This window comes from Cynocephalus volans, chromosome 13, assembly GCF_027409185.1.
Source record: "Cynocephalus volans isolate mCynVol1 chromosome 13, mCynVol1.pri, whole genome shotgun sequence".
NCBI classification, from domain to species: domain Eukaryota; kingdom Metazoa; phylum Chordata; class Mammalia; order Dermoptera; family Cynocephalidae; genus Cynocephalus; species Cynocephalus volans.
In genome coordinates, this window is record NC_084472.1 from 19,659,545 (window position 1) to 19,687,375 (window position 27,831).

Genomic DNA, 27,831 nt, shown 5'->3' on the forward strand with positions numbered 1-27,831 from the left:
TGGGGACTATACGGTCATGACCATGACCTTGAGGACATCACGGACCCCAGTTTGCCTGGACATTCATTGAGGTCCACCTTGCGTTTATTACATGTCTTACACTGGGTTCTGTGGGCTTCCAGTTGGAGGGAGACCAGTGGGGGCAGAAGGCACCCTCCCCAGGTCTGAGGTGCTCCTCTCCAGGGGGAGCCTCAACAGTGCAAGGGAAGCTCCAGGAGAGGAACAGCATCTCCGAAGATGGGCCTGGAATGGACAAGGCCAAGGCAGCAGGGGTGGAAGTCAGTGCTCAGGAATCAGCCTAGCACACAGGTGACAAAGTAGGCTGAGAGCAAGGGTGGTCCCACGAGTGACAGCCAAGAAAGCAGAACCAACCAGTTAGCTACTTGGCCAGAAGACAGGTATGAATAAAATCAGGGACTTCTTACAAAGGCACCGGACAGGTTGGCGAGAAGCCAGAGACATGAACTGCAGTAGACAGCTAAAGCCTTGGATGGGGTGTCTGACAAGGGGGTGGAGCTGGGGAGGACTTAATACTCACCAAGCAGATAACACCCAGCCTTGTGCTAGACACTTACAGCACAGGTTCTCACTGAACCCTCAAACAAATGCTAAAATTAGTATCCTGCTCCCCTCATCTGTCCCCTCAGATGAGAAAACAGGCTCTGCAACACTGCATTACATGCCCAATAAACGTCACACAGTTATGAAGTGACAAAGGTAGGATTCAAATACAGATCTGTCTGATTCCAAAGACCCAGAAACTGGCCTCAAGCTTGGGTCAAAACGGAGAGACTAGGCTGGTGGTTAGCTCAGTTGGTTAGAATGCAGTGTTACAGCACCAAGGTCAAGAGTTTGGATCCCAGGACCAGCCAGCCACCAAAAAAAGGCGGAGGAACTCTGGGGCCACTAAACACATAACATTGTCCTCTCAGGGATGAGCAGCCTCCATCTCTGATGTGGGACACACATATGGGCCCCCTGAGAGAACGGGCTGTTTGGAAAACTCACTTCTGTGACAGGTGAGCTGAGGGGCTTTGAAAGTAAGTAGAAGATGGCCCTGAGGTGCAGCACGGCTGCTGTCCACGTCCACAGCATTCCGACAGTGTCTCATGCGCATGTGTGGATTCTGCACTGTGCATTGTAATTAACACAGATTCTTTTTGCCCTGCTGCTCTGCGTGCTCCTTGGCTACAGTCCCTCCCATCAGTGTGTGACTGGGAAACGCAAGTTTGTTTTGCTCTAAGGCTAAACTAAGTACACCTTGGGCAGGCAGGCAGCTGGCAAGGAAGGCCACAGCACACAGGGCCAAAGAATGGCTCGGGGATTATAAGCTGAGGCTGTTCGTGCCACAGACCCCAAGTGTCACAGGTAGACTCCAATTTACCCCACTTGCACAGTACAGGTCCTCCTAAGATGTACTGAGACCCTCACACAGTCCTTACTGCTGCTCTAGACCACCAGACGCAGCAGGGCAGAACTGCCATCTGCCACCATATCCACAAGCACCTACCACAGTGCCTGCTACCCAGAACTCGCCACCTAATACTGGTTGGGTTGAATGAACCATCACACAACAATGACCCCCCTGGGAAGATTGTTCTCTGCGCCTCTGAATCAAGTCTCTCTGCTCAGCATCTTGCTCAGGGCTAATTCCATGGACCATGCACCAAGGTTCCTTTGCCCTCCAGCTGCAGCTTATGTTCTGGAAGGAGAAGCATTGACCAGAAATCAGAGAGCAGGAGGAGACTGGATTCCAGGTTATGTGTTCCCAGCCCCCACCCCCAACCCCCAACCGAGAGGGCCCTGCTAGACCCAGGGTCTCGTCTCACCACTCCTTCTCGAATAGTTCCTTCACTGAACTCACTTTGATTGCTCCTACTGCATGTGCCAGCAATGGCCCTACCTGATATACCTGGTTGGAGAGCAAGAAATGGTGTCTCATCAAGCACAGGCAGTCCAGGATTGTTCATACTTCCAAAGCGTTCTGGAAATAAGCAGGAGGAGTTGTTCTGAAAAAGCACCAACTATGGACTGGAAAGGTCAAGAAAATCACGCACCTCTCCAAAAAATGAAAAAGGAAAAAAAGGCAATTTGGGTACACCTGGGCACTGCTGGCATCCAGGTTCCTCCCCATGAGCTGAAGTTGCCCACCTGGACCTCTTCTTGGAACCTTAGAATTCTTGGAGTTTCTCTTATGCAGGGCCTCTAAACAGGAACTGATCCTAAAAGATGACCGAAAAGAAAATCCAGTGGGTCCAGTGAGGAGGGTGGATGGTATGTTCTGCCAAAACCACTCACTACAAATTATTTTTTAAAAACCTTGGCTTCAAGAATACAGGAAACAGATCCCCTCTGAGACATATGTAGACATCCCCGATGAAACCTACATTCTGTTTTATGAGCTTCTCAGCCAGATATCATTTTTCCTAAGGCAGCTGCCTTCTCCCATAAAGCCAGTTTTCATTCTTATTTACAAAATAAAAACAAGACACAAATGGAGTAGCTTACTCTGCCCTCCTGTTTCCTGTAAGTACTGGAGAAAGTAACAATCGGGTCTCAAAGGGAAGCCTGGGGGCAAGAACATTTTTCTGAGAAGATGATGCAGCCAAAAGCAGGAGGCACCAGAAGAGAAGGGACAATTTTTCAACAGCATCCCTTAGGGAACCCAGAAGCAGCTAACTCTAGGAAAGGCAGGCATAGGAGAGAAGGAAAACATTTCAGAGCCCAGCAGACCGTGTGGCCTTAAGCTGACCACTGAACAGTGTTCTCATCAGAGAGGTTCTGGAAGATCAAATGAGATGGTACAGTAAATGCCTGGCCCAGGGCCTGGCATACAGTAGACAATAAATGGTAACAATTATTATTTTTTACATCCACTGAATTGAGTTAGCAAAAACCAAACCCTGTTTATAGAGGAAGACATTGGAGCTCAGGACCAAATGGGGATGATAAAGCAACTGCTTTCCTGCCCCTACTGCTTGCGCAGACAGAGGCGTTGGTGGCAGCTCAGGGGATGCAGGAGCTGGGACAGGTGGTGTCCCTGAAGAGACACATAATCTCTTCAACCAGGTGGCTCCCCTACCTGTTGGCCAGCAAATGGGTTTCAGGTGTTTTGCTGCTGCTATTAACCCCAATTCCCCCCAGGTGCTTAATTGGGAGCTCGATGGGGTGATCATAAGGGCCCTGTGGTGCCGAGGCTTCTTTCTTGGTAACCACCAAGAAGAGGGAGTTCCACAGCCAGACCAACCTCACCTGGACAGCGGTCCTTGCAGGTGGCCCTTGGAGAGTCCCCTCAGCGGTGTCTGCCAGGGCTGCCTAGTTTCTCTCCCTCTAGTCTCCTCCCTAAGAGAGGTCTCCCATACAGAGGGGCAGGAGGGGACTTCTAGTACATTGATGAGGGGCTGGCAGGTTGCCTGGCCTGCTTGTCTGTGTCCCCCATTGAGCCTGCCCCCCTCACACTCCAGGGAAGAGCATCCCAAGATCTGCCATCTGCAAGGTGCAGACCCAGGAGAGCCAGTGGCATAAGTTCCAGTTCAAGTCTGAAGGCCTAAGAACAGGAGAGCTGATGGTGCATTACAGTCTCAAAGCCTGCAGACTTGAGACCCAAGAAGAACCAATTTTTTGCTGAGATGAGGCCTGAAGAGTATCAATTGACTTAAAGATAGGAACATCATTGAGGACCTTAATGAATGCTGTTTTAGGTGTGTGAAGTCAGATTGGATAGCTCAGGAGTGAACAGATGTGAGGAAATGGGGTCAGCAAGTAGAGACAACTTCTTTTGAGAAGTTTAATTGTGAAAGGAAGGAAAGATCTAGGGAAGAAGTTAGAAGCTGAGAACCAAAACCTTCTCCCCTCACACTTGGCCTGGATGCAGAGAAGAAAAACCACACCTACTGCCTCCATTACCTGACTTTGCTATTCCACTGTCTTCATTAGCAGTTTTTCACTCTTCTTCAATAACCAAAAGAGAGAGACACCCTCCAGTTCCTGGGAAGGCAGGAGAAGCTGGAATCGAATGAGCACAGGCAGAGAGATTGGTGCCCAGTTGAAGAGGACGCTCGACTGCAGAAAGAAGGAGGGATACAAATACGGGCAGGTGTGTGGGGATGCCATTGGGAGGGTGAGAGAACTCTTACTTGACAGCTTCTATTTTCCCTTTAGTGAGAGGTGAGGCCTCTAAACAGGAGAGAAAAGGGCAAACAGGGGAAGGTAGCTTGAAAGGAGTGAAAAGTGTTTGGAATAATTATTGTGGAGACGGGGAAAGTGAACCAGCCTAAGAAACTTCAATTTCGGGCCGAGCCCGTGGCGCACTCTGTAGAGTGCTGCGCTGGGAGCGCGGTGACGCTCCCGCCGCGGGTTCGGATCCTATATAGGAATGACCCGTGCACTCACTGGCTGAGTGCCGGTCACGAAAAAATGACAAAAAAAAAAAAAGAAACTTCAATTTCCCTAAGGACAGGGAGCCCTTTGAGACTGGTGCTTACTGGTCTGCAACCCTGTTCTGTGGCTTCCCGAATGAATGAATGAGGACTTCCGGTGTGACTACATATTCCACACTCACTTGGATATGGAAGAGCTAATAGATTTTAAAGTCATTTACCTCATTGTCCTATTCCATTTACTGGGAAGCCCCAAGTGTCCTGCCACCTAAAGCCAACCACTATGGAAGCCCCCTGGACACTGGTATCGAGGATAACAGTAACATGTACTGCTTATTTCTGCATGCTGGGTACTACATGAAGCACCATGCATACTTACACACTTTTTTCCATTTAATTATTTCAACAAACCCATGCAGGGATTAAATTGCCTTTCCTGTTTCAAAGATGAGAGAACTGGGGCCTAGCCGGTTTCTCACCTTCAGCCTCAAACCAAGTGCCCAGGCTGCAGCCAACCTCAACAGAGGGGGCGGGACATGCCTGATCAAGGGGGTTGGGAAAGACCATGGAGGATAAGCAGGTAGATCATCTTTGACAAGGGGGAATCTGCTTTGCCACAGAATACAAATAAATTCCATGCCTTAGGATAAGGTAGAATTTGGCTGGTGTCCCACAGGGTGCCAAGTTTATCAAATGCCAGTGAGTTTCCTGCCGGCCTGGGAGTCCCTGGGTCACAGACATGTTGGAGATGAGCCTGGCTAGCGACAGTCCTTCCCCTCCCCCCATGGGCACCTACAGGCTCAGGGGCCATGACTGACTTTACCCACTGGGCCCCAGCACTGTCCCCAGTGCACCACAGGACCAGAGCAATGCTTGTGTTCTCACAGGAGTGAGGGGAAAACCCCTGTCTCCCTCGGTTTCACATCTGACCCTACTGCTCAGCCCCCAGCCCACCCTGCTGCCCTGAAAAACACTTTCTTTGACTAATGCCTGCAACGGCCATCTCATCTCAGGCCTCAGAAACATGAGTCCCTGAGGCAGGGGAGTGTGTGGGTGTATGTGCGTGTGTAGGACGCAGGGAGGGGCAGCGAAGGGTGGAAACGTTGCAATATTCTGCATTCACCTGCTTGTCTCACTGACCTCATCAGCTCACGCAAACAGGGTGCCTACAAACGTCAGGCTCTTCCAGATTTTTCAGGCCCCACAGGACTGATCTGATTCCAATTTACCTCAAACGCAGGTCTCTGCTACTGAAGCAATAATTACATGCTCAGCTTTGGACCTAAAATTGGGTGAAGCACCGTGAGGGTACTGAGGAACATGGACCGTGCCCTCGGGGGGTTGGTGAGACAGACCTGAGGTGACCATTCAGCCCACCATGCTCCAGTGAGAACACCAGAACTAAAAGCAGAAAGGGGAAAGGGAGAGTGGGCGTCCTCATACCCTCCTCAGGAGCTTGGCCAGGAGGAGTGATTTGTTTTGTTTGGGGATTTGATGGGGAAGAGGGACACACCTATATCCCAAGGCCAAGGTCACGCAGCCCCTCTTGCAGGGGCCAAAGGAAGTGGGACGGGTATTAGAGAAAGTGCAGCTCTCACGTGCTTGGTGGGCTGCTTCTCAGGTGTCTGAAAATAAAATGTTTGGTGAGAAGAAAGGTCTGAGAGACACAAAAGGACAGATGCTGGATGATTCCACCGATACGAGGTATCTAGAACTGGCAAATTCGCAGACACAGAAAGTAGAACAGCGGTTCCCGGGCTGGGAGGGAAGGAACAGGGAGTTACTGTTCAGTGGGTGTGAGTTTCGGTTTGGGATGATGGAAAGTTCTGGAGATGGATGGTCGTGATGACTGCACAACGTTGTGAGTGAATTTACGCCACTGAATTGTACACTTAAAAATGGGTAGAAAGGTAAATTTTATGTTATGTATATTTTACCACAATTTTAAAAAAGAACACAGGGCTGAGGAGGCCAGAGAGGCTGTGTGGGGGAACAGCAGGCCTAGGGCAAGGTGGGGCCTCCGCCCGGCGAGGGGAACCTTCGGGACTGGGGCGCCAGCCTCCAGTGTGTGGGCTGGTATTTCAGACAGGCCCATTATTAATAGCTCAGTCCCACACATGTTCACTTGAAGTAGTTTGGCATACAGAACTTAATTGTTCCCCAGATGGCACATACCGCTAAGTCAGCCCCAGCACTGGCCAGTCCCTTCCTGCCTAAATGTACATCCTCCCTCGCCTGCCTCTCAGTTGCTGCTGGTGACTGACGGATGGACCCAGACAACCAGCTGCAACTCCCTCCTGGGAGTGGCAGCCAAAGAGACAGGGCTGTCCCTCACTAGTGCTATGGGAACCAGAAAATATGCATCTGCAGGATCCATTGAACTCAGGGCAGGGGTATCTTTCAGGAAGTCCTTCTGCTCTGCTTCTCTCACCTTTTCTCCTCTATATCTGTCATCTGTTGTCATAAAAATGCTGCAAACCAAACCACCCCAAATCTTAGTGGTTTAAACTAACAGCCATTTATTATTTCTCAAGAGTCGATGAGTTGGCCAGGCAGCTCTGCCAATCTGAGCCAAGCTCAGCTGATTCTGACCAGGCTTGCTTATGTGGAATATACTAAAAAGCATATGTACTTCACAGGGCCTGGTTTTCCAAAATCTTGCAGTTTCAAATATTGACCTTGCAAGGACAGGAAATTTTCTTCAGGCTATAAGTCTCTGTTGCAACAGAAGGATTGTGGCACAGCAGGTTGCTGGCTCAAAGACAGACTAGTTACTGATTGTTAGTTATGTAAAGATACTGAGAAAAGAAGGAATGTTTGCTAAGATCAAACTGTTGTTGATAGGACCACTTAACTGCCTTACTGGAATGTCATCTGGCTTGTTTCACTGAAAGTTACCAGCCTATACTGTTAAACTATAACCCCACCTATGTCTCTTCCTGTAACTGCCTGGTCTGGAAAATAAATGCTGGAAGAGAATCCCAATTCCGCGTTAATTTCCCAAGGAAGGGATGGCTCTCGTTTGAGCATCCCAAAGGGAGATTAACCCCTTCAGGACCTCTCACTGCTCAGAAGAGATGGGCTTTGAGTAATCCTTTCATCTCTGTCACCCAGGGGAAGTGGGGTGACAAATCCGTGGGGGGCAAAGCAACACAAAGCAACATGCTTACATGTCTCCAGTCAGCTGAGGTCTGGCTGGTCTAGGATGGCCTCAGCAGGGAGGACTTAGCTCTGCTCCACGTGGTCTCTCATCCTCCAGCTGTCTAGTCCAGGCTTGTTCTCATGGTGGAAGGTGTCAAAGAAAAATTGCACTGGATGGAGTTAAACAAGCAAGGAAAACTTTACTCAAGACATTGCAATAGGGGAGAGAGATCGAACTCAACTCTGGCAACAGAGGCAGCTGGAGATTTATAGCCAACAGGCAAGTGAAGGAGTTAGGGGATGGAAAGTTACCAAGGGGAATTTGGTTAGGCATTGGGGGAGATCTTGCTTAAGTGGCTTGGCAGAATTCTTGCTGAACTGGGCTTAGTAGGCCAAGAACAAGGCCTGGTTAAGAAGAGGGCTCAGAGGAGTCTGTCTAAAGTTGGGTTAAGGAGGGAATCCTTGTCAAAGTAGAAGTCTAAGACAGCAATTGGAATGTACAAGGTTTCTTAAGGTCTAGGCTCCAAGTTGGCTGTGTCACTTCTACTGCATTTATTGGCCAAATCAAGCCCCAAGGCTAGCCCAAGTCCAAGCAGTGGGTAAATGGCTCCATCACATTGCAGATGGCATGGACACAGGGAAAGGTGGAGAACTGTGTCCATCTTTCCAGCTGATTTCCTACACTCTTCATGGAAGACCCTTTTCCACTGACCAAGACCCTTGGGCAGAGAATAAACCCCCACATGTTCCCTGTGTCCTGACTTATCTGGTATCCCAGCTGAGCATGGAAGGCTTAACTGCAATGGAAGGGGCAGCCTGGAAGGGGCCAGAATTGGGACCCAGGCAACCTAGGGACTGCATGTCCTGATTGTTGTGAGGCACCCTTCCACAAGAAATGCACTTACACGCCACTCATGCAGAAAAGGGCAGTTTATTCACTCCAGCTGGCCAGTGTCCATCTCCCAAGGAGAAAGTAAGGAAGAGCAGCCTCGGGCCTTGGTCTTGTAGGGTTTTTAAAGGCAAGAACTACATCCCGTTGGCACACGGGTTTGTCCAGGTGCACAAAGCAAGCTAGGGAGGTAGGTCACAGAGGCCAAGAATGATCCGTTCGAGCAATCAAGCATACAAGTTTTCATTGTGTATGGTTCCTGTTCCCCTGTAATAATTCACTGTGTATGGTTCTTGTTTCTATGCAATGGTTTTTGTTTCTATGAGGTCAATGGTTTCTCATGCAGAAGGGGGGGTGGTCTGCAGATCAGACAGGGGGCAAAATGGAGTTACTTAGGTTAAGCAAGCAATTCTACAGAAGCAGATAGCGTCCGTTAGGAGGGTGTAGGGAGCTCTATTTCATGACGAAGCTCTCAAGACCAAAGGAAGGCCAAGAGAGGATGATGGACACCTACGAACACAATGCGCAGAAGTCAGAGACGAGTCCTAGGAAAAGCAAAAGTCTGGCTGTCAGAAGTAGACAGGGTGTCACACCAGGATGAGAATGGGAATTTATTAGAAAGTTAGTTTAGCAATAATACTAACGATGGCCACCATTCCTACGTGTGGTAGGCATTGTTTTAAATGCTATACAACTAATCATGTTTAATGTGATTAAAATAGCCCAGGTATTGTAACTCCTATTTTTACTATTAAAGAAATTAAGACTCGGAGAGCCCAAGACCACACAGAGCCAGTAACCGTAGAGGATTAAAACTGTCAGGTCACACTTACTAGAGAGACTTCTGAGTGCTGGCTCTGTGCTGGGCACTGTGAAAACATGGAGAAACAGACATGGATCCTGGCTTGATGGAGCTTACCATGAAGGGGAAGGGCAGACAAGCGAACAGGTCACTTTTATCCTGTGTGTCAACCATGTGTGTGAAGAGAACAGGGGAGGGACCCTCAATCAGGTCCATGTCACAGCACAGTAGCAATGCGTGCCTTTCCCAAGACACTATGCTGGCTCTTTAGAGGCAGTCTTAGTCAGGGTTGCCTTTGGCTGATAGTAACAGAGACTAGATAACAATAGTAGCTTGAACGAGAAAGGAATTTATTATTTTCTCTCACATAAAAAGGTTGGATGTGGGCAGCCAAGCTGGCATGGGGGGTACACTGTCCCTCAGAGACTCGGCTCTTTCTAGATTCTGCTCACTATCCTTAGACGACAGCTTCCAACTTCAAAGTTGCTTCAAGGCCCAAGACGGATGCTGGAACTCCAGCTATCACATCCTCAATCCAGGTAAGAAACAGGTAGAAGGGGCATAAAGGGCATCTTCTACCTAACTGTGACTCTTAAGGAACTGTCCCCGACGTCTTCCCCAACTTCTGCTTTTATCTCATTGGTCACAACTAGGTCATATAAAATGCGTGGGCTTCAAGGGAAGTTGGAAAATATAACCTGTTAACTGCATACACAGCTACTCGAAATCAGATTTCTGTCACTAAGTGTTACGGGTTGAACTGAGCACCCCCCAAAAAGATAGGCTGACATCCTAAACCCCAGTACCTCAGAATGTGCCCTTATGTGGAGATGGGGTCTTTACAGAGGTAATCAAGTTAAAATGAGGCTTTAGGGTGGCCCTAACCCAGGATGACTGGTGTCCTCATATAAAGGGAGAACCAGGGCACAGAAACTGACATGCACACAGGGAAGACGACATGACGAGACACAGAGGACAGCCATCTACAAGCCAAGCAGAGAGGTCTGAAGCAGGGCTCCCCTCACAGCCCTCAGAAGGAAGCAGCCCTGCCGACACCTTAAATTTGGACTTCAGTCTTCATAACTGTGAGAAAGTACATTTCTGCCGTTTAAGTCACCCAGTCGGTGGCACTGTCAGGGCAGCCTTGGGAAATGAATACAGTGAGGAAGAAGAGGATAAGCACGCGGGCTGGCAGCCGTGGCCAGCACCAGAGCCATGCCACAGCCAGAGCTCCCCACGCTGCCCTATGGAGGCGGCGGGGCCGGGCCCAGGCCTGGGGCCTCAGCTGGGACGGCCTGTCTCCACCGTGAGACCAGGACTGTGGAGGGGGACCTGGAGACTGGCAGCTCTCAGGGGTGCTCTCCACTCGGCCTCCTGGTCCCCCTCCTCATGTCCCGTGTGTGCGTGAATCTGTCGTGCCAGGGCACCAACTCCTGTAATGGCCATGTGTGTGTTCTCCTCCTGCCGGGGACAGGGTGCTCTGGTTAGAGTGGACATCTCATAAGCAGTCAGCACACAAATGTACAAGGCACAGTTCTGACTCCCTCGTATCTTCAAGACCCCCAGAGAACTGAAAGCTTAAGCCGAGCCACCTGATACTGGTGACCCCGTCTCCTCTCCCCTGTCCACTTTCACCACAAAAGGGGGACCCAGACCCTTTATTACCCAAAACACAGACAACACAGGCTGTCATGCTCAACAGACTTTACTGAAGGCCTGAGGATAACACAGGGCATTGCTGAGAAATAAAACTGCAGCGTGGCCACCACCGCTCTGGGAGAGTGCTGGCAGGACTACCACCCCACCCTTCTCCCCACCCCCAGGTAGAGAAGGCAGAGATGGGGCTGCCAGGGAAGGCAGCCTTTGATAGACGTACATGAACCACTTGCAAACCTCAGTCTAACATGAAAGGCCACATATTGCATGACTCTGTTCACATGAAATCTCCAGACTAGGCAAATCTACAGGGAAAAAAGTGGATTCGTGGTTGCCTAAGTCACCGGGAAAAGGAGAAGGAGGAGTGACAATGGGTATGGGGTTTCTTTTTGGATGATGAAAATGTTCTAAAATTATGTAGTGGTGATGGTTGCTAAAAACCACAGAATTGCACACTTCAAACTTTAGGGCATTTTAGGGCACGTGAATTGTATCTCAATGAAGGTGTTATTTTTTTAAAAATCTCAGTCTGTGCCTTCTTGTAGGCTCTGGCTTCCCTGAGAACAGGAAGTGGGTATTCGCTGTACAGCTACCATCACACAGAGTCACCAGAGCTGCACCTGCCAACCAGGGAGCTTCTGCCTCAAGGACAGCTCAGCACCTGAGAGCCAGACCTCCCACTTCTGTAGGATGGCAGGTCAGCCCTGCTAGAGAAAACAGAGATGTCAGGAACAAAGACTAGCACCGTGGTATTCCATCTGCATTTGATGAACGAAGGGATGAGGAGATAAAGGAAGAAATGATTGAAATAACTCGCGAGGGTAGTGAGAGCTAGGGGCTCTAGCCCCACTTACAGCCCTTTCACTGAACAGTCCCACTTAACTTGTTTGTCACGCAGATCACCTGCCCAGGTGAGCCATGCCTGGATTAAGTTTCCAAATTTCCAAAGGCTTCCCACTGCTCTCCCTGAGGCTCCAGCAGAGTGAAGGGTGTGAAGACAAATGGGCACAAAGCCCTGCCTTTGCCCATCCTCGGGGCCTTTCTCATCAAGAGCAGGAAATCAATGACTCAAATGTTCCTTCTGGCTCAGGCAATTGTTTAAATGAGATTTCGCCCTCAGATGCCAAAAAAGGAGGTGGGTGTGGTTCCTTCGGACCCTCCCCAGTTGATCCTGGATGGAACAGAGGTTTATGTGTCATTGTTTGCTTTACTAAGGGCAAATCACTGCTAGTCGGGCCACCGAAAATCAGCTCACAGCAGGAGCAGACTCCCTCAGTTCACCAGGGAGCACAGAATGTCTGCCGTCTCTGAAATGTTTCCAGAACAGAGGGAGCCTTGTGCAAGCCCTGGAATGGCTTGGCCTTCCCGGTGGATGGCTGCCCAGTTCAGAGGACCCAGAGCTGCCCTGTAGGCGGTGATGCCGGGTGAGCAGCAGTACCCCGGGCCCTGAGCGAGGGCTGTCTGGGGGGGGGGGCTTGTGTCCCCTGGTTGTTTGGAACCCAGTGACCCGGCACATGGCGTGGCAGCAGGGCACACTGGTTTTGAAAATAGCTTTGGAATCTTGGCTTAGTAGCAGGTGACCTTGGGAAGGGTTCTTGTCCTGTCAGGGGCTCAGAGGCCTCATCTGTAAGTCGGCCCATCCAGGGCCACGAAGAGTAGGTGACAAAACAAGGAGGAGGCACCTGCACCATGTCTGGTGCTCACAAACATTATTTCCCATGCTCACTCTGGGCTGGCCCCACCTACCTTCCAGCCTCATTGCCTGTCACCCAACTTTCACACCTCCGACTCGGGTCCCCCTCGAATAGGCCTTTCCAAACCCCAGCCTTGCAGGGGAGGGCGGCATGCCGTGGGAGCTAAGAGGTGTGGGTTGTGTGGGCAGACAGCTCTCTAACTAGCCAAGGACCTCCGGGAAGTCACTTACCTCCCATGTCTGTCTCCACCTTAATATGAGGCAAACCCTGATTCCTCCATCAGAGGCTCCTGTGAGGATTAAGTGAGATGCCCACTAGTGAAGCCCTTGGTGCTGCACAGCTAAGCCTCAGCGATGGGCCACACAGCCGGAAGGCACCTCTCCCTCCAGGCAGGTATTTCCTCAGCACCTGTCCTGTGCCTCAGGCCCTTGACACTAACCACAATGTCCACTTCCAGTCTGCACATCTTCCTCCTATGCCAGACAGAGCATCCCAAAGGCAGCCCCCAGCCTCCACTGGCCAGCCAAGGGTCCACACATGCCAACTGGCTACCTGATGGAGCTGGCCTCCCCTGGAACTAGTGAGGGGGGCGGGGTGGAACGCTTCCACCTGCGGAGATCCTTTGTGTCCCCTAACATGGTTCTGTCGGTCATTCTTAACCTGGAATTCATAGCCCCTAAAGATTCTCAGACGGCCTTCAGGGAGCAAAAATGTCCCCAAAGTACATGCTTCATTATGTGTCTGTGTGAGATACTGTATATTTCGGAAGAGAAATTCCTCACCTCTCATCAGATCCTCAGAAGAGACCATCTTTGTTTCTCTTCTCTGCTTTATTTTCTTAAAAACACTTACCTCGCCCTGAAATCCTATTACTTCCTTGTTTATTGTCTGTCTCCACCACTAGAAAGCTCCAGGAGACTCATCTTATTCATGGTTATATACCCAGATCCTAAAATAGAGTCTAGCAAGTAGTAGGTTCTCAGTGTCTTTTGTACGAATGAGTAAATGAGGCACTTTGACCCAAAGGCTAAGGACTGCATTGCCCCCCAATGGGGGTCTGACAAGCCCTGGACAGTCTGCAGAATTCAAGGGCCTCAGAGCACAACCCATTCATTCCAGCATCTTCCAGAGGGAACAGGGCTGTGGGCTTCTGCCCTATTTTTTATTGCTGTGTGACGGAGTGCCCCGAAACTTAGTGGTTTAAGACAATTTTACCATATCTCGTGATTTTGTGGTCAGGAATTTGTTCAGGCACTGCTCGGCTGTGTGATTCCTTTCCCCAAATGGCACTGGCTGAGGTCACTTGATAGCACTGAGCTGGCAGAAGGGCAGGTCTAGAGGATCCAGGACAGCTTGGCGAGATGGCCGGAAGGCTGGGCTCAGTGGGGCCTGTCTGCTGGAGCGCCTGTGCCCTGTCTCTCCAGCACAGCAGCTCAGGGCTCAGAGGCTGTCCCGGAAGACCAAAGCAGACACTGCAAGGCTGCTTTTGACCTGGCCTTAGAGGTTATGTAACATCATCTCCATCACATCCTATTGGCTACAAGCAAGTCACAGAGCCAGCCCAGATTCAAGAGAATGAAACAGAATCTACACAGGGGTGTGCATACTATTGGGGTGGGGGTGGGGCATCTTTGGAGACAAGCTGCCCCAGCACTCTCTGAACTGGGAGTGACAGATCTGAAGCCAAGGATACTGGGTGGAGCTGGGACAAGCCCAAGAGCCGCATTCCTTTGACTGGCTTTCTCCAGAACAAGAATCAAAGGACCAGTAAGTGACCCCAAAAGAGTCCCAACCACTTGAATTTCCAGCTGATTCCATATTCTATTTCAATACTTTGTACAAGGCAACTACTCAATAGATATGCCATGTTCCAAGCATTACTAACCACTTGCCATGCTATTACCTGCTTGTGTTTTCATCCAGATCTGTGACTGTACTCCCCTTTTTCCAGTGAAGAGAAAGGTGTCCTCTCCTGACCTGTCTCCTGACCTCTCCCCTAGGGTCCTGAGGCTGCTGCTCTCCCATCAACCTTCAAACGGCTGAGCCATCTGAACATGCCAATCCGAGAAACTCAAGCTTGAGAATTCAACAAGTGGTGGCTAGTTGTTCTAGGAACACTCAGAGTGGTGGTTTAGGTGAGAATAGTACCTGACCCAAAGTGTTCCTGGTTGCTCCAGCCCCATTCATGGCGGATCAGACACAACCCAAAGGAGGAGGCCGGTGGGAGGAGCTGGGACACTCTGGGAAGGCAGCTGGGACACAGGCCACAGACCTGCCCTCTGGCAAAGAAAGAGAACAGGATCTTCAGGAAAAAATTCACAGATGACCTCAGGGACAGCCGGAATCCACATCTCAGCACTTGGGGAACTGAGAAGCCCCTGTAAAACATGGGGGCCGGGGGTGGGCAGCTTCATTGCCCCTTTTCAACAGTACTCTCAAGAGTGAAGATCGAAAGAATGGGCTTTGAAAGACTTGGTTTTGAGTTCCAGCTGGATGGCCCTGGAAAAGTCACTGTATCTCTCTGATCTCCTTGATAAAATGGGGAGAACGTCACCTGTATTACCACTGGGACAAATCAGTGATGTGCAGCAGAGCGTACCTAGCACAGTGCTTGGCATATAATAAGCACTTGATAACTAATAGTCTTAGATATTATTATTGAGTTGGTAACCCCAGCAGCTGCTGCCAACACCATTCTCCTTTGCCACTTCCTTGGGCCCAGTGTAGATGGACTGCTCTGGATCAGCACTGACCAGCAGAAATATCACGTGAGCCACATCTTTAAATTAAACCTCTCTAGCAATCACATTTAAAAAGGTAAAAACAAATAAATAAAAACAACCAGGAGAAATTAATTTTGATAGTATATTCTATTTAACCTAACAAATCAAAAATAATTACCATTACAACCTGTAATCAATAGAAAATGTTTGAGATAGTTTATATTCTTTTTTTATACTGTCTTTGAAATCAGTGTGTACTTGTTATTTTTTTTTTATTTTTTATTTTTTTAAAAAAGATGACCGGTAAGGGGATCTTAACCCTTGACTTGGTGTTGTCAGCACCACGCTCAGCCAGTGAGCGAACCGGCCATCCCTATATGGGATCCGAACCCGGGGCCTTGGTGTTATCAGCACCACACTCTCCCGAGTGAGCCATGGGCCGGCCCAGTGTGTACTTGTTCTTATAGCACATCTTAATCTGACCCAATTATCTTGCAATGCCCAACAGTCGCTGTGGGAACCACACTGGGCAGTGCAGGTTTACAAGGGGCTGGGGCTTTCCTCTGCTTAGAGCTAAGTGGCCTGGATGTGGGTAGAAGGAGTCTGGGCCTGTGTTAAATACACAGGAACTCCCTCCCCAGGGATAACAACAACCTTTTCTGCAATACTCCCCTCCTGAGTTGAAGAGAAGAGAAAGAAAGGCAAATTACCAAGAAAATAAATGGTTTATTTTTCTTCATATCCATAGCAGGTTAGTAATAATACACAATCATACAGAACTTGACACTCTTGACAGAAAGCGTATTCTTTATTTGTACAAATAAAAAACCCAAAACATCCAGCTTTGACTAGGGGCCAGCAAGGACTAAAGTGATCAAGACCTAAGCAGGTCATTAGGGTAGAAGGAGCGTGGGGTTACCTGGAGATTCGCTGGGGACCCTGGGCCCAGAGAGCCAGAGAAAAGGAGAGCTGGGGTTGCAATGATCTGGGAAGCCCCCTCCCTGTCTCACAGACCCCTGGGCTCACCCTGCACTCAAAGCTGAGCATGTGAACTCAGGCATAAAAGATGGTGCTTAAAGCTTCAAGAAAAAAGCCCTAAAACAGATTGAAACTGAAGGAAACAGGATAGTATATTGAAGAAACACCTTATCCTATGCCTCTTGCTGGTGTCAAAGTTCTGAGACTTGAGATTTTTAAAATGATGTTACTCTGGAATGTGATCCAAAAAAACAAACAACCCCCTCTCCCCCAAACAATACTAGAGATCCTTAAAAGAAAAGGGTCTAAAGCTTTTCAGCAAAAGATTTTGAGGTCAGTCCTGCCAGAAACAGGGGACTGGCCTTGATAACTGCATGGTTCTTTTCAGCCTTAGGAACCTACATCTGCTTAAATGGCACTCAGAAAGACAGGCATAAGATGACATTTGGACAGATGCCACTTGCTGCAAGTGGAAAAGAACTGGCCTTGGTTGTAAAGAAAGTAAGAGTAAAGAAACTTTTAAACCCAGATTTTCTATTTGGTCCTCAGTCTATAGAAAATTTGACATCCTAGATGAAGAACAAAAGCAAACTGAAAACTACATATGTGTAAAGGTCACTCTAAACATTCTTACCTTAACCAACAAGCAGAGACCAGGAAAAGACAAGGAAGTGAATATAAGGTACTCCAGTTCCAAATATCCTAATCCATTCCTATTTGAAGCTTTTTTTTTTTCTTTTCTCAACAAGTTGGAGAAAATGTACAGAAAGGAGGACCACTGAGCTGACTTTATTCCTCTTGGGGCCAAGAACAGACACAGCATATTTCCCAGAGGCCGAAGCAGGGTGACAGAGTTTGAATATGTTGTCCCCCACAGCTCACGTGGAAATCTGATCCCCAATGTAGCAGTGTTGGGAACTGTCTGGGTCATGGGGGACAGATCCCTCATGAATAGATAAAGCCCTCCCGGGATTAGGGGGTTGGTGAGTTCTTGCTCTATTAGTTCCCCGAGAACTGGTTGTTCAAAGGACCCTGGAATTTCCCCTCCCTTCCTCTCTCCCTCTTGCTCTCTCTCTTTCTCTTGCTCTCTCTCTTTCTGCTTACTCTCACCATGTGATCTGCTTATACCTGCCAGCTGCCTGCCATTTTCTGCCATGAGTAGAAGCAGCCTGAAGCCCACGACAGATGCATCTGTCCCAGAATTGTGAGCCAATTAAACCTCTTTCATTTATAAATTATCCAGTTTCAGGTATTCTGTTATAAGCAACAGAAACAGACTAATACAGGGGGGTCTCCATCAATGACATGGGTATACTATACTACAGGGACTGGCTTCCTGTTTAGAGAAGACTCACTGGTCACCTCAAAATGACCAAAACTCTCTGACACCTGGCAGAATAGCAAGGTATTTAAAAAACCTATTATGAGAAGAAATATTCAGTCATTATTTTCTTAAACCTTCTTTGTGGGTTTAGAATCATGGGACCATTTAGTGTAAATTCATTTCTTTTGACTCCTATAGAAGTAAAGTATAGGTGCTATCGTCTGAACATCTGTCCCCTCTAAAGCTCATGTTGGAACTTAATCCCCAAAATGGTATTTGAAAGGTGAGAACTGTGCCCTCATGAATGGATTAATCCATTCATGGATTAATGGGTAATGGTGTAATGAGTTATCAGTAGACTGGTGTCTTTATAAGGAGATAAGTGAGCACGTAAAAACGCTCTTGCCATTTTCACCATGTGGCTGCCTCTTCACCATGGGACTCTGTACAGAGTCCCCACCAAGAAGACCCTCACCAGATGTGCCCCCTAGACCTTGGACTTCCCAGCCTCCAAAACTGTAAGAAATAAATTCTGTTTCTTTATACACTACCTAGTTTCAGGTATTCTGTTATCAGCAACAGAAAACTGACTAATACAATAAGGTTTTAATCCAATTTTTAATCTGGCCTGAAAAATATACTTCAGTGTTCAATGATTTGAAACCTCCTGTGACATCGGGGAATTAAATGAATTAGAAGATTTAAGGAATATAAATATAAATATGTGTGTGTGAACATATGTTATACGCGACTATTGTTTGGTTTTTTTCACCTGCCCAGGGAGGACATCCCTCAGTGCTTATAAACCCTATTCCTCCTGGTGACCATTTAGTACCAGCTTAATCTAATGGTGGGCAAAAAAAAGCAGAATTCAACACAACACACCCCAAACAAGTTCACAAGAACCAAGAGAAGTTTGGAAGTAGGAGATACACAGCAACGTCAACCACAAACAGGCCATCACTCACCCCAGAGTTTGAAATGTCCTTGCAGGCTTCTTACTTGGCCCAGAACTTCCTCTCTGCCCCCGCCCCAGATGAAGGCCTTCAGAAGCAATTCTCTCTGTGCTGCAAATAGGCGAGTGTGGCTCTAGCAAGCTAGAGGACAGCAAGGAAAGGACAGGGCTCCAAAGAAGTGAAACCACAAAACACCAAATACAGCACAACCCCTCCGGCACATGGCCTCATACTGAAAGCTTGTTAGTTTAGTGCACAGAGGCCTGCAGGCCAATCAAGGGGGGCAGGGCCATCCTGGGGAAATCTTGTATTTTCTGTTTCTGCAGAACTGGGTGTAGTGCGGTCAAGAGAGAGTCTCAAAATGGTAAGACATAACATGAACCATTCTTCTGTAGCAGCCTGGAGACCCCAGAAAGTTCTTCCTGAAACAATGAGATGCAGTGGGACCTTTGCATCATCAACCACCACCACATTCAACTTGGTCAGGGCAGGACTAGGTTTTTGGCGCTGCCCACCTGGTATCACTGCACTCTGTTCCTCTTTCTGACACACTCAGCAGGGAGCTCCAAGCCCAGGGCTGTATCCTCCAGATGGCAATCTGTGAGTCTCCTCTTCTTGACTGTCTTCTTTAAGAGCCATTTTGCTCTGAGAAAATCAGCAAGGCCTCTCCAAAGCCACCAAGCAGGAGGCTGCAAATGACAGCATAAGGTCAGCCTTCTAGTCCCTCAGGCCAGGAGGCCGAGACCGACTGAGCTGTTAGTACCCACGTCCAAGAGGGCAGGGATGCCCCCCTCATTCTGCGACTGTGACTCTCATGATCAGCCCAGACTGCCATGCTTCCAGGTCAAGCCCAGGAACTGTGCCCATCACTCTGGGCAAATCCCCGCTCTATGGTGGGAGGCAGGTGGACTGGGGTCCCACTCATGCTGACCAGTAGGGACAATTGTGCTCAGGTTAATGCTCTCTGATGGAAACCTGGGAGTAGGGCTTCCTACAGAGCCCTCTATTGCTTTTCACTAAAGATCAATGGATATGAAATCACGTAGGTATCCATAATCTTATTATTACTAAGGTGACAATGTCTGAATCTTGTTATTTCATTTATACTAACAGAACATTTAAAGATGAAAATACAAATAGGGACTTATGAATTTCCCACCAGCACAGAAAGAAATATGGTCAGTGATTTGAAAACGAAAAAGCAGCAGGAGAACTGGTGACTGTGAGAAAAAGAAGAGTTGAATATTTTAACACGCCTAAAATTTAATACATTCAAAGGTTTCTTCATTTTCTATTTTAAATTTCTCAGTAAACAGTCTGGTGTCTGTCTGAATCTCTTGTCATTCCTCTTCTGGGCACTGGCTGGGTCATTGCTAAGGGATAATGATGGCGGGTCCCTGAGGGTGAAATGCTCTTTTCAGAGGTGCCAGCAGCCCTTCAATTACACCCTTTTCCTCCCTTCCTCTCCCACCCACCCCCCAACACCCCAATCCTCCTATATGCTCATACATAACACACATACATTCAAGCCATGGTGCCTATATTTCTAACATATGTTTGGGGTGATGAATGTGTGAAATACACACGGGCTGTTCATGTTACATCCCCAGGTAAAAATGTCACCTATCTGGGTGACCCTGACATACAGGTAACTTGCACCATTTTCCACTTTTAGTATAGGAATGAACTGACCATGTGTGAGAATATAAAATCAATAAACTTTAGAATTGGGCAGACCTGAGTTCCCGTTTCAGCTCAGGCATTTACCATCATACACAGCATAATGAAGTTTCAGTCAACAATGGACCTCATATATGACAGTGGTCCCTTAAGACTATAATATGGCATTTTTACTGTACCGTTTCTATGTTCAGATATGTTTAGATACACAAATACCACAGTGTTACATCTGCCTACAGTATTTAGTACAGTAACATGCGGTAGAGGTTTGTAGCCTCGGAGCCATACTCTATACCATATAGCAGGTGGGTACTAGGCTATATCATCTAGGTTTGTGTAGGTATACTCTACGATGTTCGCACAACCACAAAATCACCTAACAATGCATTTCTGAGAATGTATCCTCATTGTTAAACAATGCATGACTGTATTGGCTATGTAACTCTGTCCATGTTACTCAGCCTTAGTGTTCCCATCTGTATAATGGGAGATGATCACATCTAACAGTTTCTGACATCTAAGAATTAAGAGGCTTAGAAATAATACACATGAAGCAACCCACCCCCTGTGCTTGGCCTGTAATGGACCATCAATAAAATATGATTATTTTCTAGTCAACTGCCCTCCTGGAGCAGTAATCCCCTCCTCAAGATCCTCCTCATTGGCTGGCTACCCAACCTCTGCCTGAAGACGTCTAGTGAGGGGCACGTCCTGTAGTGCAAAGCAAGCCTGTCTCACCGATGAGAGTCACTGGACTCAAGCATCCCACTTGTGGAAGGCTGGCCTTGGGGACTGCCTGACACATGGGCCCTCCCTCAAGGAGGAGGCTCTTCCTCATACTGACCCAACAGCTGCTTCTTATAACCTCGCCTGCAAGTCCAAGTCCTGCTTTCTGGAGCAAGAGAGATCAAATCTACTCCTTCATCACACTAGACATTGGGAAAATCACCCCAACCACCATGATTTCCTCTCTCTGGTGACGAAAGGCCGCTAGGCAAGGGCAGAGAGAGATGCCCATCAAGGAGCCAGTCACTGGGCGGGTGGGGTAGGAAGATATCCCCCACCCGGCTAACAACTGAGATGAGGAGAAGAGGGGGGTGAGGGAGGTAGATACCGGTATCTCAAGCTCCAAGGAGAAATGTACTTTCCTCTTTCCTGTGGAAATAATATAAACAGTAATACTAAATTGATCTATTTAACTCACAATAATGTGGCTGAAATTTCTGAGGACTTTCCTAATCTATAACCATCATGTATAGCACTGCTTCTGTGAGAAACCGAGGTCCAAGTTCCAAAAGACCATATTTTGAAACACAACCCAGGTGTGAAGTTGGGAGCCTGCTTGTCCCTTGTTCAGGACCCCAGAAGCTGGAGGCTCTCTCGCCCTTTCTCTTTGGAGAAGACGTGACTGGGAAAGAGAAGCCATTCTTTTCGTACATAGGCTGTCCTCTAAAGATCCAGCTTTTCCTTTTAAGCAGATTGCCATTCCCTTCAAAATCCCTTAAAGAACGCATCCTTCACCTTCTCAAGTCCCCGGGCAAGTGCAGAGTCATTGCAACCAGATGCGAGGGCTGTGTGGAGCTTGGGTTTGGAGGGTTTTATCTCTGCAAATGTAACCGGGGCTCCGTCCTTTCATAAACTTTCCACTAATCCCCTTTAATCAGTAGAGGGCAGAGCGGGGCAGTGGCTGGCCCAGTGCCACCTTCCCTCCCACAGCCTCACACAATGCCGAGCCTAATCACCCTGCACTGGTCCCTCTGGCTGAGCTATTTTATGAAATGCCCGAGGAGCTTAGTGAGTGCTAAAATGAAAACAAACCTCAGGTTGCTTTACCGTTGAGACAGCCAGGGAGGTGAGCTTTGATGTTGTTTTCTAAACTGCAGGAGAAGCTGACACAGGGTCCAGGAATCTTAATAGCATTACAACTATTTAAGACAGAGCTTGACTGAACTGTTTGCAGATCTTGTAATCCCCATCATTCCAGAAATGAACACACTGCATGTGACTAAGGCATAAACATCAGACTGCAGAGCACACACGGCCAGAACTATCCATCACCAGCTTCTCTTGCAGGGTTTCTTTTCAGTGCCTCTCCAGCCCTTCCCTTTCCTCTTACGGGGAACCAAAGGCCCCATCTCAATTTTACATTTATTATTGTGGTTATTCAATAAATTCCTACTGAACTCACTAGACAGAGGATGGAGACTGTATCCTTTTCCTGGCTGCAGGCCCAGCAGCTAATGCAGCACCCAATAAATATTTATTCCATGAACACTTGAATTGTTATATTGCTCCCCTTCTCCTATCTGTATCCCAAACTATTTTTGCTTTTTTCTCTCTTCCTCACTGAAATACATCTGCCCAATGTCCCATTCCCTCAGGGCCTTGCTAAATGACAGTATAATCTGATAAGCTGTGATAGATAAAATCTCACAGGTATGAGCAAGAGTTATTGAGAAGCCATTCTAAAATAGCATTTTAAAAAGGGGGTTTCAAATTTTTAATTCAAATGGCAATCTGACAAATTGCAGACACTGTCATCTTAGAGGCGTTCTGGAGTGTGTTGGGGGAAGTTCTTTCTAAACCCTAAATTCATTCTTCCTATAGACTTGGGCAGTGTCTATGAAGTCCCCTAAAATTAAAGGGATAAGACAGCTTTACTCAAAGATATGAGATCATTTTCTAACGACCCCTTGGTGTTAGTGAGGTTTGGGCTGGGATCAAGTTCAAGCCATCCTCATGGCTGTTGACCTGTGATCAATGGCAGACTCAATAAATGATGGGCAAAGGAGAAGGTGATCACAGAATCTGATTGCATTTTGGTTATTCCTTTTTCTCCTTGTACCTAAACTATTCCAAAGAGAAGGATCACTCTCATAGTCCGAAACGGGATTCAGAGAGCGGGCACCACATCTAATTCTACTTGACAGAGATACTGCTCATAGGTCAGAAACTTTCTCTTCTGTATGTGTTTAATCTCCTTTCTGAAATTTTGAAATAGAAGGAATTAATATCAATATATGAAATATATATGAATATATGAAACTGTTAATCAGAAAATGAATAATTAAATATGAATATGGATATTTAAATTACTAGGCTTGAAACAGACTGTTTTTATGTTTGAAAACAAGATAATTGGGTGGACACAAGCAGTTGCTTTTAATTAAAGACTTTAAAAATCAACCAGCATTAATTGTTCTTGGATATGATATTTAGAAGGCTGGCCACTCACTGTTTATTCAGCAAGCTCTCGGTGCTAGATCTAGGGATGCAAAGTGAATGAGATGTGGCCCCTCTCCTAGAGCTGCTCACAGCCTTGTGGGTGAGATGAAGCCTGCACCCCTGTCATTCAGCATGGCAACTGTGTACAGAGCCAGAAACAGAGCAGGTGGGAGTGGCTGCAGAAGACCTGACGCTCAAGCTGATCCAAATCTCTAATTAGGAAATGAGCAAGTTCCTTAAGGCCTTGATAAAATTTTAGCCGTCGTCAACTTTAGATTAGTGATTCCCAAGTGGGGGGATTTTGCCCTGCCCACTCCCCAACCCAAGGACACTTGGCAATGTCTGGAGACATTTTTGGTTGCTATAACTCAGGGGGTGCTACTGGCATCTAGTGGATTGGGGTTCAGGTTTGCTGCTAGACATTCTATAAGGCACAAGACAGTCCCCTCTAACAAAGAATTATCCGGCCCAAAGTGTCAACAGAGCTGAGGGTGAGAAACCCTACTTTAGATAGCCTATTTTGTACAGGTAAGCTGTTGCCCACTCAAAAAGGTGGACAATGACATGTAAATGAACACTGATTCCCTAGATGGGGACCTCGCTGGGGTCAGGGACTGTGTCTTCCTTACCTCTGTAGCCTCAGAGCCCAGCACCGCATCACTATGGAATGAATGACTCTACCAGCAAATGGATGTTAGGACAGTGTAGCCTCAGAGCCCAGCACTGCACCGTTGTGGAATGAATGACTGTACCAACAAATGGTTGTAAGGACAGAAGCAGGCAGGGCCTCCCATCTCAGCTAGCCGAGGGACAGCACACGCTCACATGCTGTAGTGAGCTGAGGGCACACTACAGCACTCACAGGATGTGAAAGAGCCTGGAGACACAGCCTCTACGCAGCCCAGCAGCTGCTGCCGTGTGCAAGTGCAGGCCCGACATTAACAGCTGTTCCACATTTTCAAAAGAATCTGGAAATCTGGACATGTATGAGGAAATTGCCCAATTTCTAAATGTTGATGACTAATCTAAAATTTGAAAAGCAAAACACAAGAAACAATAACTGTACAGGCAAATACAGTAGGCCCAGACAAAACAGGCCTGCAGCCCCCACCCTTTGTGACTTCTGGTCAGTCTAAACTCCCATGCGACAGGGACGAGCTCACCCCCACCCAGGATCTCAGAGCTGGTCACTATGGCTTGAACACACCCAGTCTACAGACAATACAGACCAGCTCTGTGCCAGACAGAAAATCTGAAGTATGGCCTGACACTCTTCTGGTGGTTTGCTTTGTGGTTGGAAAATTCTTTGAGGCTGAAAACATACCATTCTTAACCTCAAGAGTTCTCAAAAATCAGGAAATTCCAAAGTCAAGGTTCCTTCTGCAATAATGGCACATGCTATTCCCTTGATTTGGGTACACAAAGCCTTTCTTTCCACTTTGCTCATGGCATACCATAAAGTTCACAGGACGTGAAGCAGCCTGAAGACACAGCCTCTTACCGACTAATGCCGCCTCGATATTCCCACTCTGCATTTCCTCGCCACTGGAGAGCTGTCTTGCTTATTTCTCAGGCTCAGTTCAATGCCTGGGTTTCTTTAGTTTGTTTTGAAATTCTGTACAAAATATGGTCAGTGAGGGCTTATTTGTAAGAAAGAAAAATACTGTTGAAAATTTAGACTAACACCATGGAGGTTAGCATACACAAATCTGGGGAAGAGTCTCAGGACGTACCAGGAGATAAAGGTTCCTGCTCTCGGAGGTTGGGTTTTCGGATGTCAGTCTGCCACCATATGTGGCCTCACTGCCTGGGGGACAGGTGCGGGGGAAGGAGGAGGGAGCTGGGATTAGCTCTTGCCCCACAGCCCAGCTCCAGTTACAAACTGTTGAGTCTCCCCATGGACATGTCCCACCCCTCCCTCGTGACCTGCTTCCCCTGGGTGAGAGGGACCGAATCCTCTCCCTCCACTTAGCTAATCCTCTCCCTTCTATGCATCCCAGTTTCAAGCCAGGTCCAAGGCCCTCCCTACCAAGCACTCCTGTCCTCTCTCCCATGCATTGGGCCTCTCCATCCCATAAATTATCTTTTTGACTTTCCTTTCCCCTGCATATCCCTTTAGGGTTGGATGATGTCTTATACTTCTCAATGGCTTCCACATACTTTGCATGCAGCAGTCACTCAATAAATATAACCAATTGATAGGATTATAGCTATGGAATTAAAAATCTAAGACAGTGAGATTTTTTGCCTCAAAATGTTCCACTGGACATTCTCAGTTTGCCGAGTCAGCCCCTGAACCAGAAGTAGAACTGCTCTGACCTGGGTAATGCTCTCTCTGTTTAGCTGTTGACTCCTCTAGATGCTCTTTACAGATGATCACACTGGTGGCAAGAGAAACATTTGGGCCAATTTCCCTTACACCTCCCTTACAAGCTTCCACTTACACATTACCTATACTGCCAGTAATTCCTTAGTGTTTCTCAAATCAGCTCTGGCAGGTTATGGGGCTTTGTATACACAGAGACCTGAGTTTGAATCCCGGTCCAATTACCTAGCAGCTAGAAAATCCTGGGAAAATCATTTAAATGTCTCCGAACCTTAGCTTCTTCATCTTTAAAATGTGAGTAACTCAGAGAGTGGTTGTAAAAGTAAATAAGATAGTATTAAAGTAAAAATGTTTAAAGCATAGTACTTGCTCAATAAATGGTTAGTATTTATGATTAGAAGGAAGAGGGGAGACAGGAGAAGGAACAAGAAGAAAAGGAAGGTGTAGGGGTAGTTCCTAATTTTTCTTTTCTTTCCATTTTTCTTCTTGGGGCAGGAAATGCCCCCATTAGCAGCTTCTGAGAGAGGTTGGGAATCCCTTATTCTGAGTGTCATGAGCAAAAATATTGATTTCTGTCAGTCTGAGATGACCTTAGCCTCAGGCAGGGAGATAAGCATCTACAGACACCACAAAGGCAGTCATTTTTTACTTTTATAAAAGAGTGGTTCCTGGCACATATTAAGCCCTTGGTAAATATCTGTTTACTGAACGAAGCTTTTCAGCCCAGGGCCCCACCAGGTGCGAGCTCACCTCTTGGACTTCCTTATCCTGGCATTCCACAGGGCTACTGGCCCTGCCCCTCACTTTATCCCATCAGAACCTCCTACTGATGTTTAAAAGTAACACTGTTGTTACTGTAACTATGACAGCACCCAAGGGCATTTCCCACAAGAAGGCTTGGAAGATGGGAAGCTGGCATGGGCACATCCGGGCACACCCAGACACTGTGCCAGCCCCCACCAACCAGCACTGCAGTCCTGAGTTGAACAAGTGACAATTCAGCAGGTCCAGCTTGTAAACAAATGCAGAAAAATGGGGGGGAGAGGGGTGACAGAGGAATGAGCTATTGGGATCACTCTGATCCCAGGCATAGGGAAAAATACTTTCTAGAGCCATGCTTTACTTGGGCAAAGGTAAGCAATAACATGCCTCTTCTTTCCTGACAGTACTGGTAAAGAAATGTAAAAACCCATTCTAAAACTTGTCCACACTTCAATTTTGTAGTGCCATCCTGTGGGGGAAAAAAACCTGCCACACGATAATTCGAACCTGGGATGGAAAGAAACATTACCCTAAAGTGGCCCAAGGCTTATTTTTCTTTTTAAAACAAAAGAGAGAAGACCAGTGAACAGTAACAACAAATGTGAGTCATTCTACACGATGTGCTGCACTAGTGACTCGGGCCTGGTAGGGAGCACAGGGTCATAGGCAGGAAAGCTATATGTCACCAGCCGGCACCTGGAGGCTGGCCAAAAATTGACCAAGGATGGAACTATTCACATGAAACAACATGGTGTCTCGCCTGCCAAGCACCATTCAGTGTGGCTTCATTTTAGGAAACATTGTTGTGGCTGGGCCTGCAAATCTAATCCCTCCCTGGAGGGAAAACCTGGTCAGGGAACCTGGAATATAATCCCTGACCAACACTGGACAGTGCTCTCACTGTGAGACCAAACTGTGGTCATTTCTGGGGAGAGGCGACCAAGGCAGTGAAGGACGAGAGACCTTTCCTTTCTACTTGATGTATTTTTGTATTATTTTCAACATCTTCCAGATAGTACATATGACTGTTGTTTAAAAACACTAAGTGCACATTCGGCAAATTAGCACATGCCCGTTGATGAGCGCGGCAATGAGCAGTTTCACAGTCTCAACTGTGCTACTGCCTCCCCGGCGTAAGCACCCCCTGCAGACCACAGCTGAAACCCACGGTCTGACCCGTCCATGGCCTGAACATTAGCGATCTGGAGGAGATAAAACTCGTAACCAGTCAGCTCTCCAATAGGCAGAGTCTTGGGTAGAGAGTGCAGAAGTGAAACCCACATGATCGCTTCATTC

The 27,831-nt window shown here is 47.6% G+C and overlaps 1 protein-coding gene across 2 annotated transcripts in view; it reads right to left on the reverse strand.

The window, feature by feature from the left end:
* Positions 1–18,764: 18,764 nt before the first annotated feature.
* The window catches only part of TMEM241 (transmembrane protein 241), a 115,168-nt gene continuing 106,101 nt past the window's right edge, over positions 18,765–27,831 (reverse strand). Inside the window, exons 15-16 of one of the 2 annotated variants that reach the window (XR_010021491.1) lie at positions 19,058–19,231; positions 18,765–18,964 (exon numbers count right to left, since the gene is read on the reverse strand). Coding sequence is in view for 1 of the 2 variants with exons in the window: in XM_063076975.1 (XP_062933045.1) it covers positions 19,171–19,231 (61 nt within the window). In the remaining variant the exon portion in view is untranslated. Of the gene's footprint in view, positions 19,232–27,831 lie in introns of both variants that reach the window. The other variant, XM_063076975.1, reaches the window with a different exon arrangement.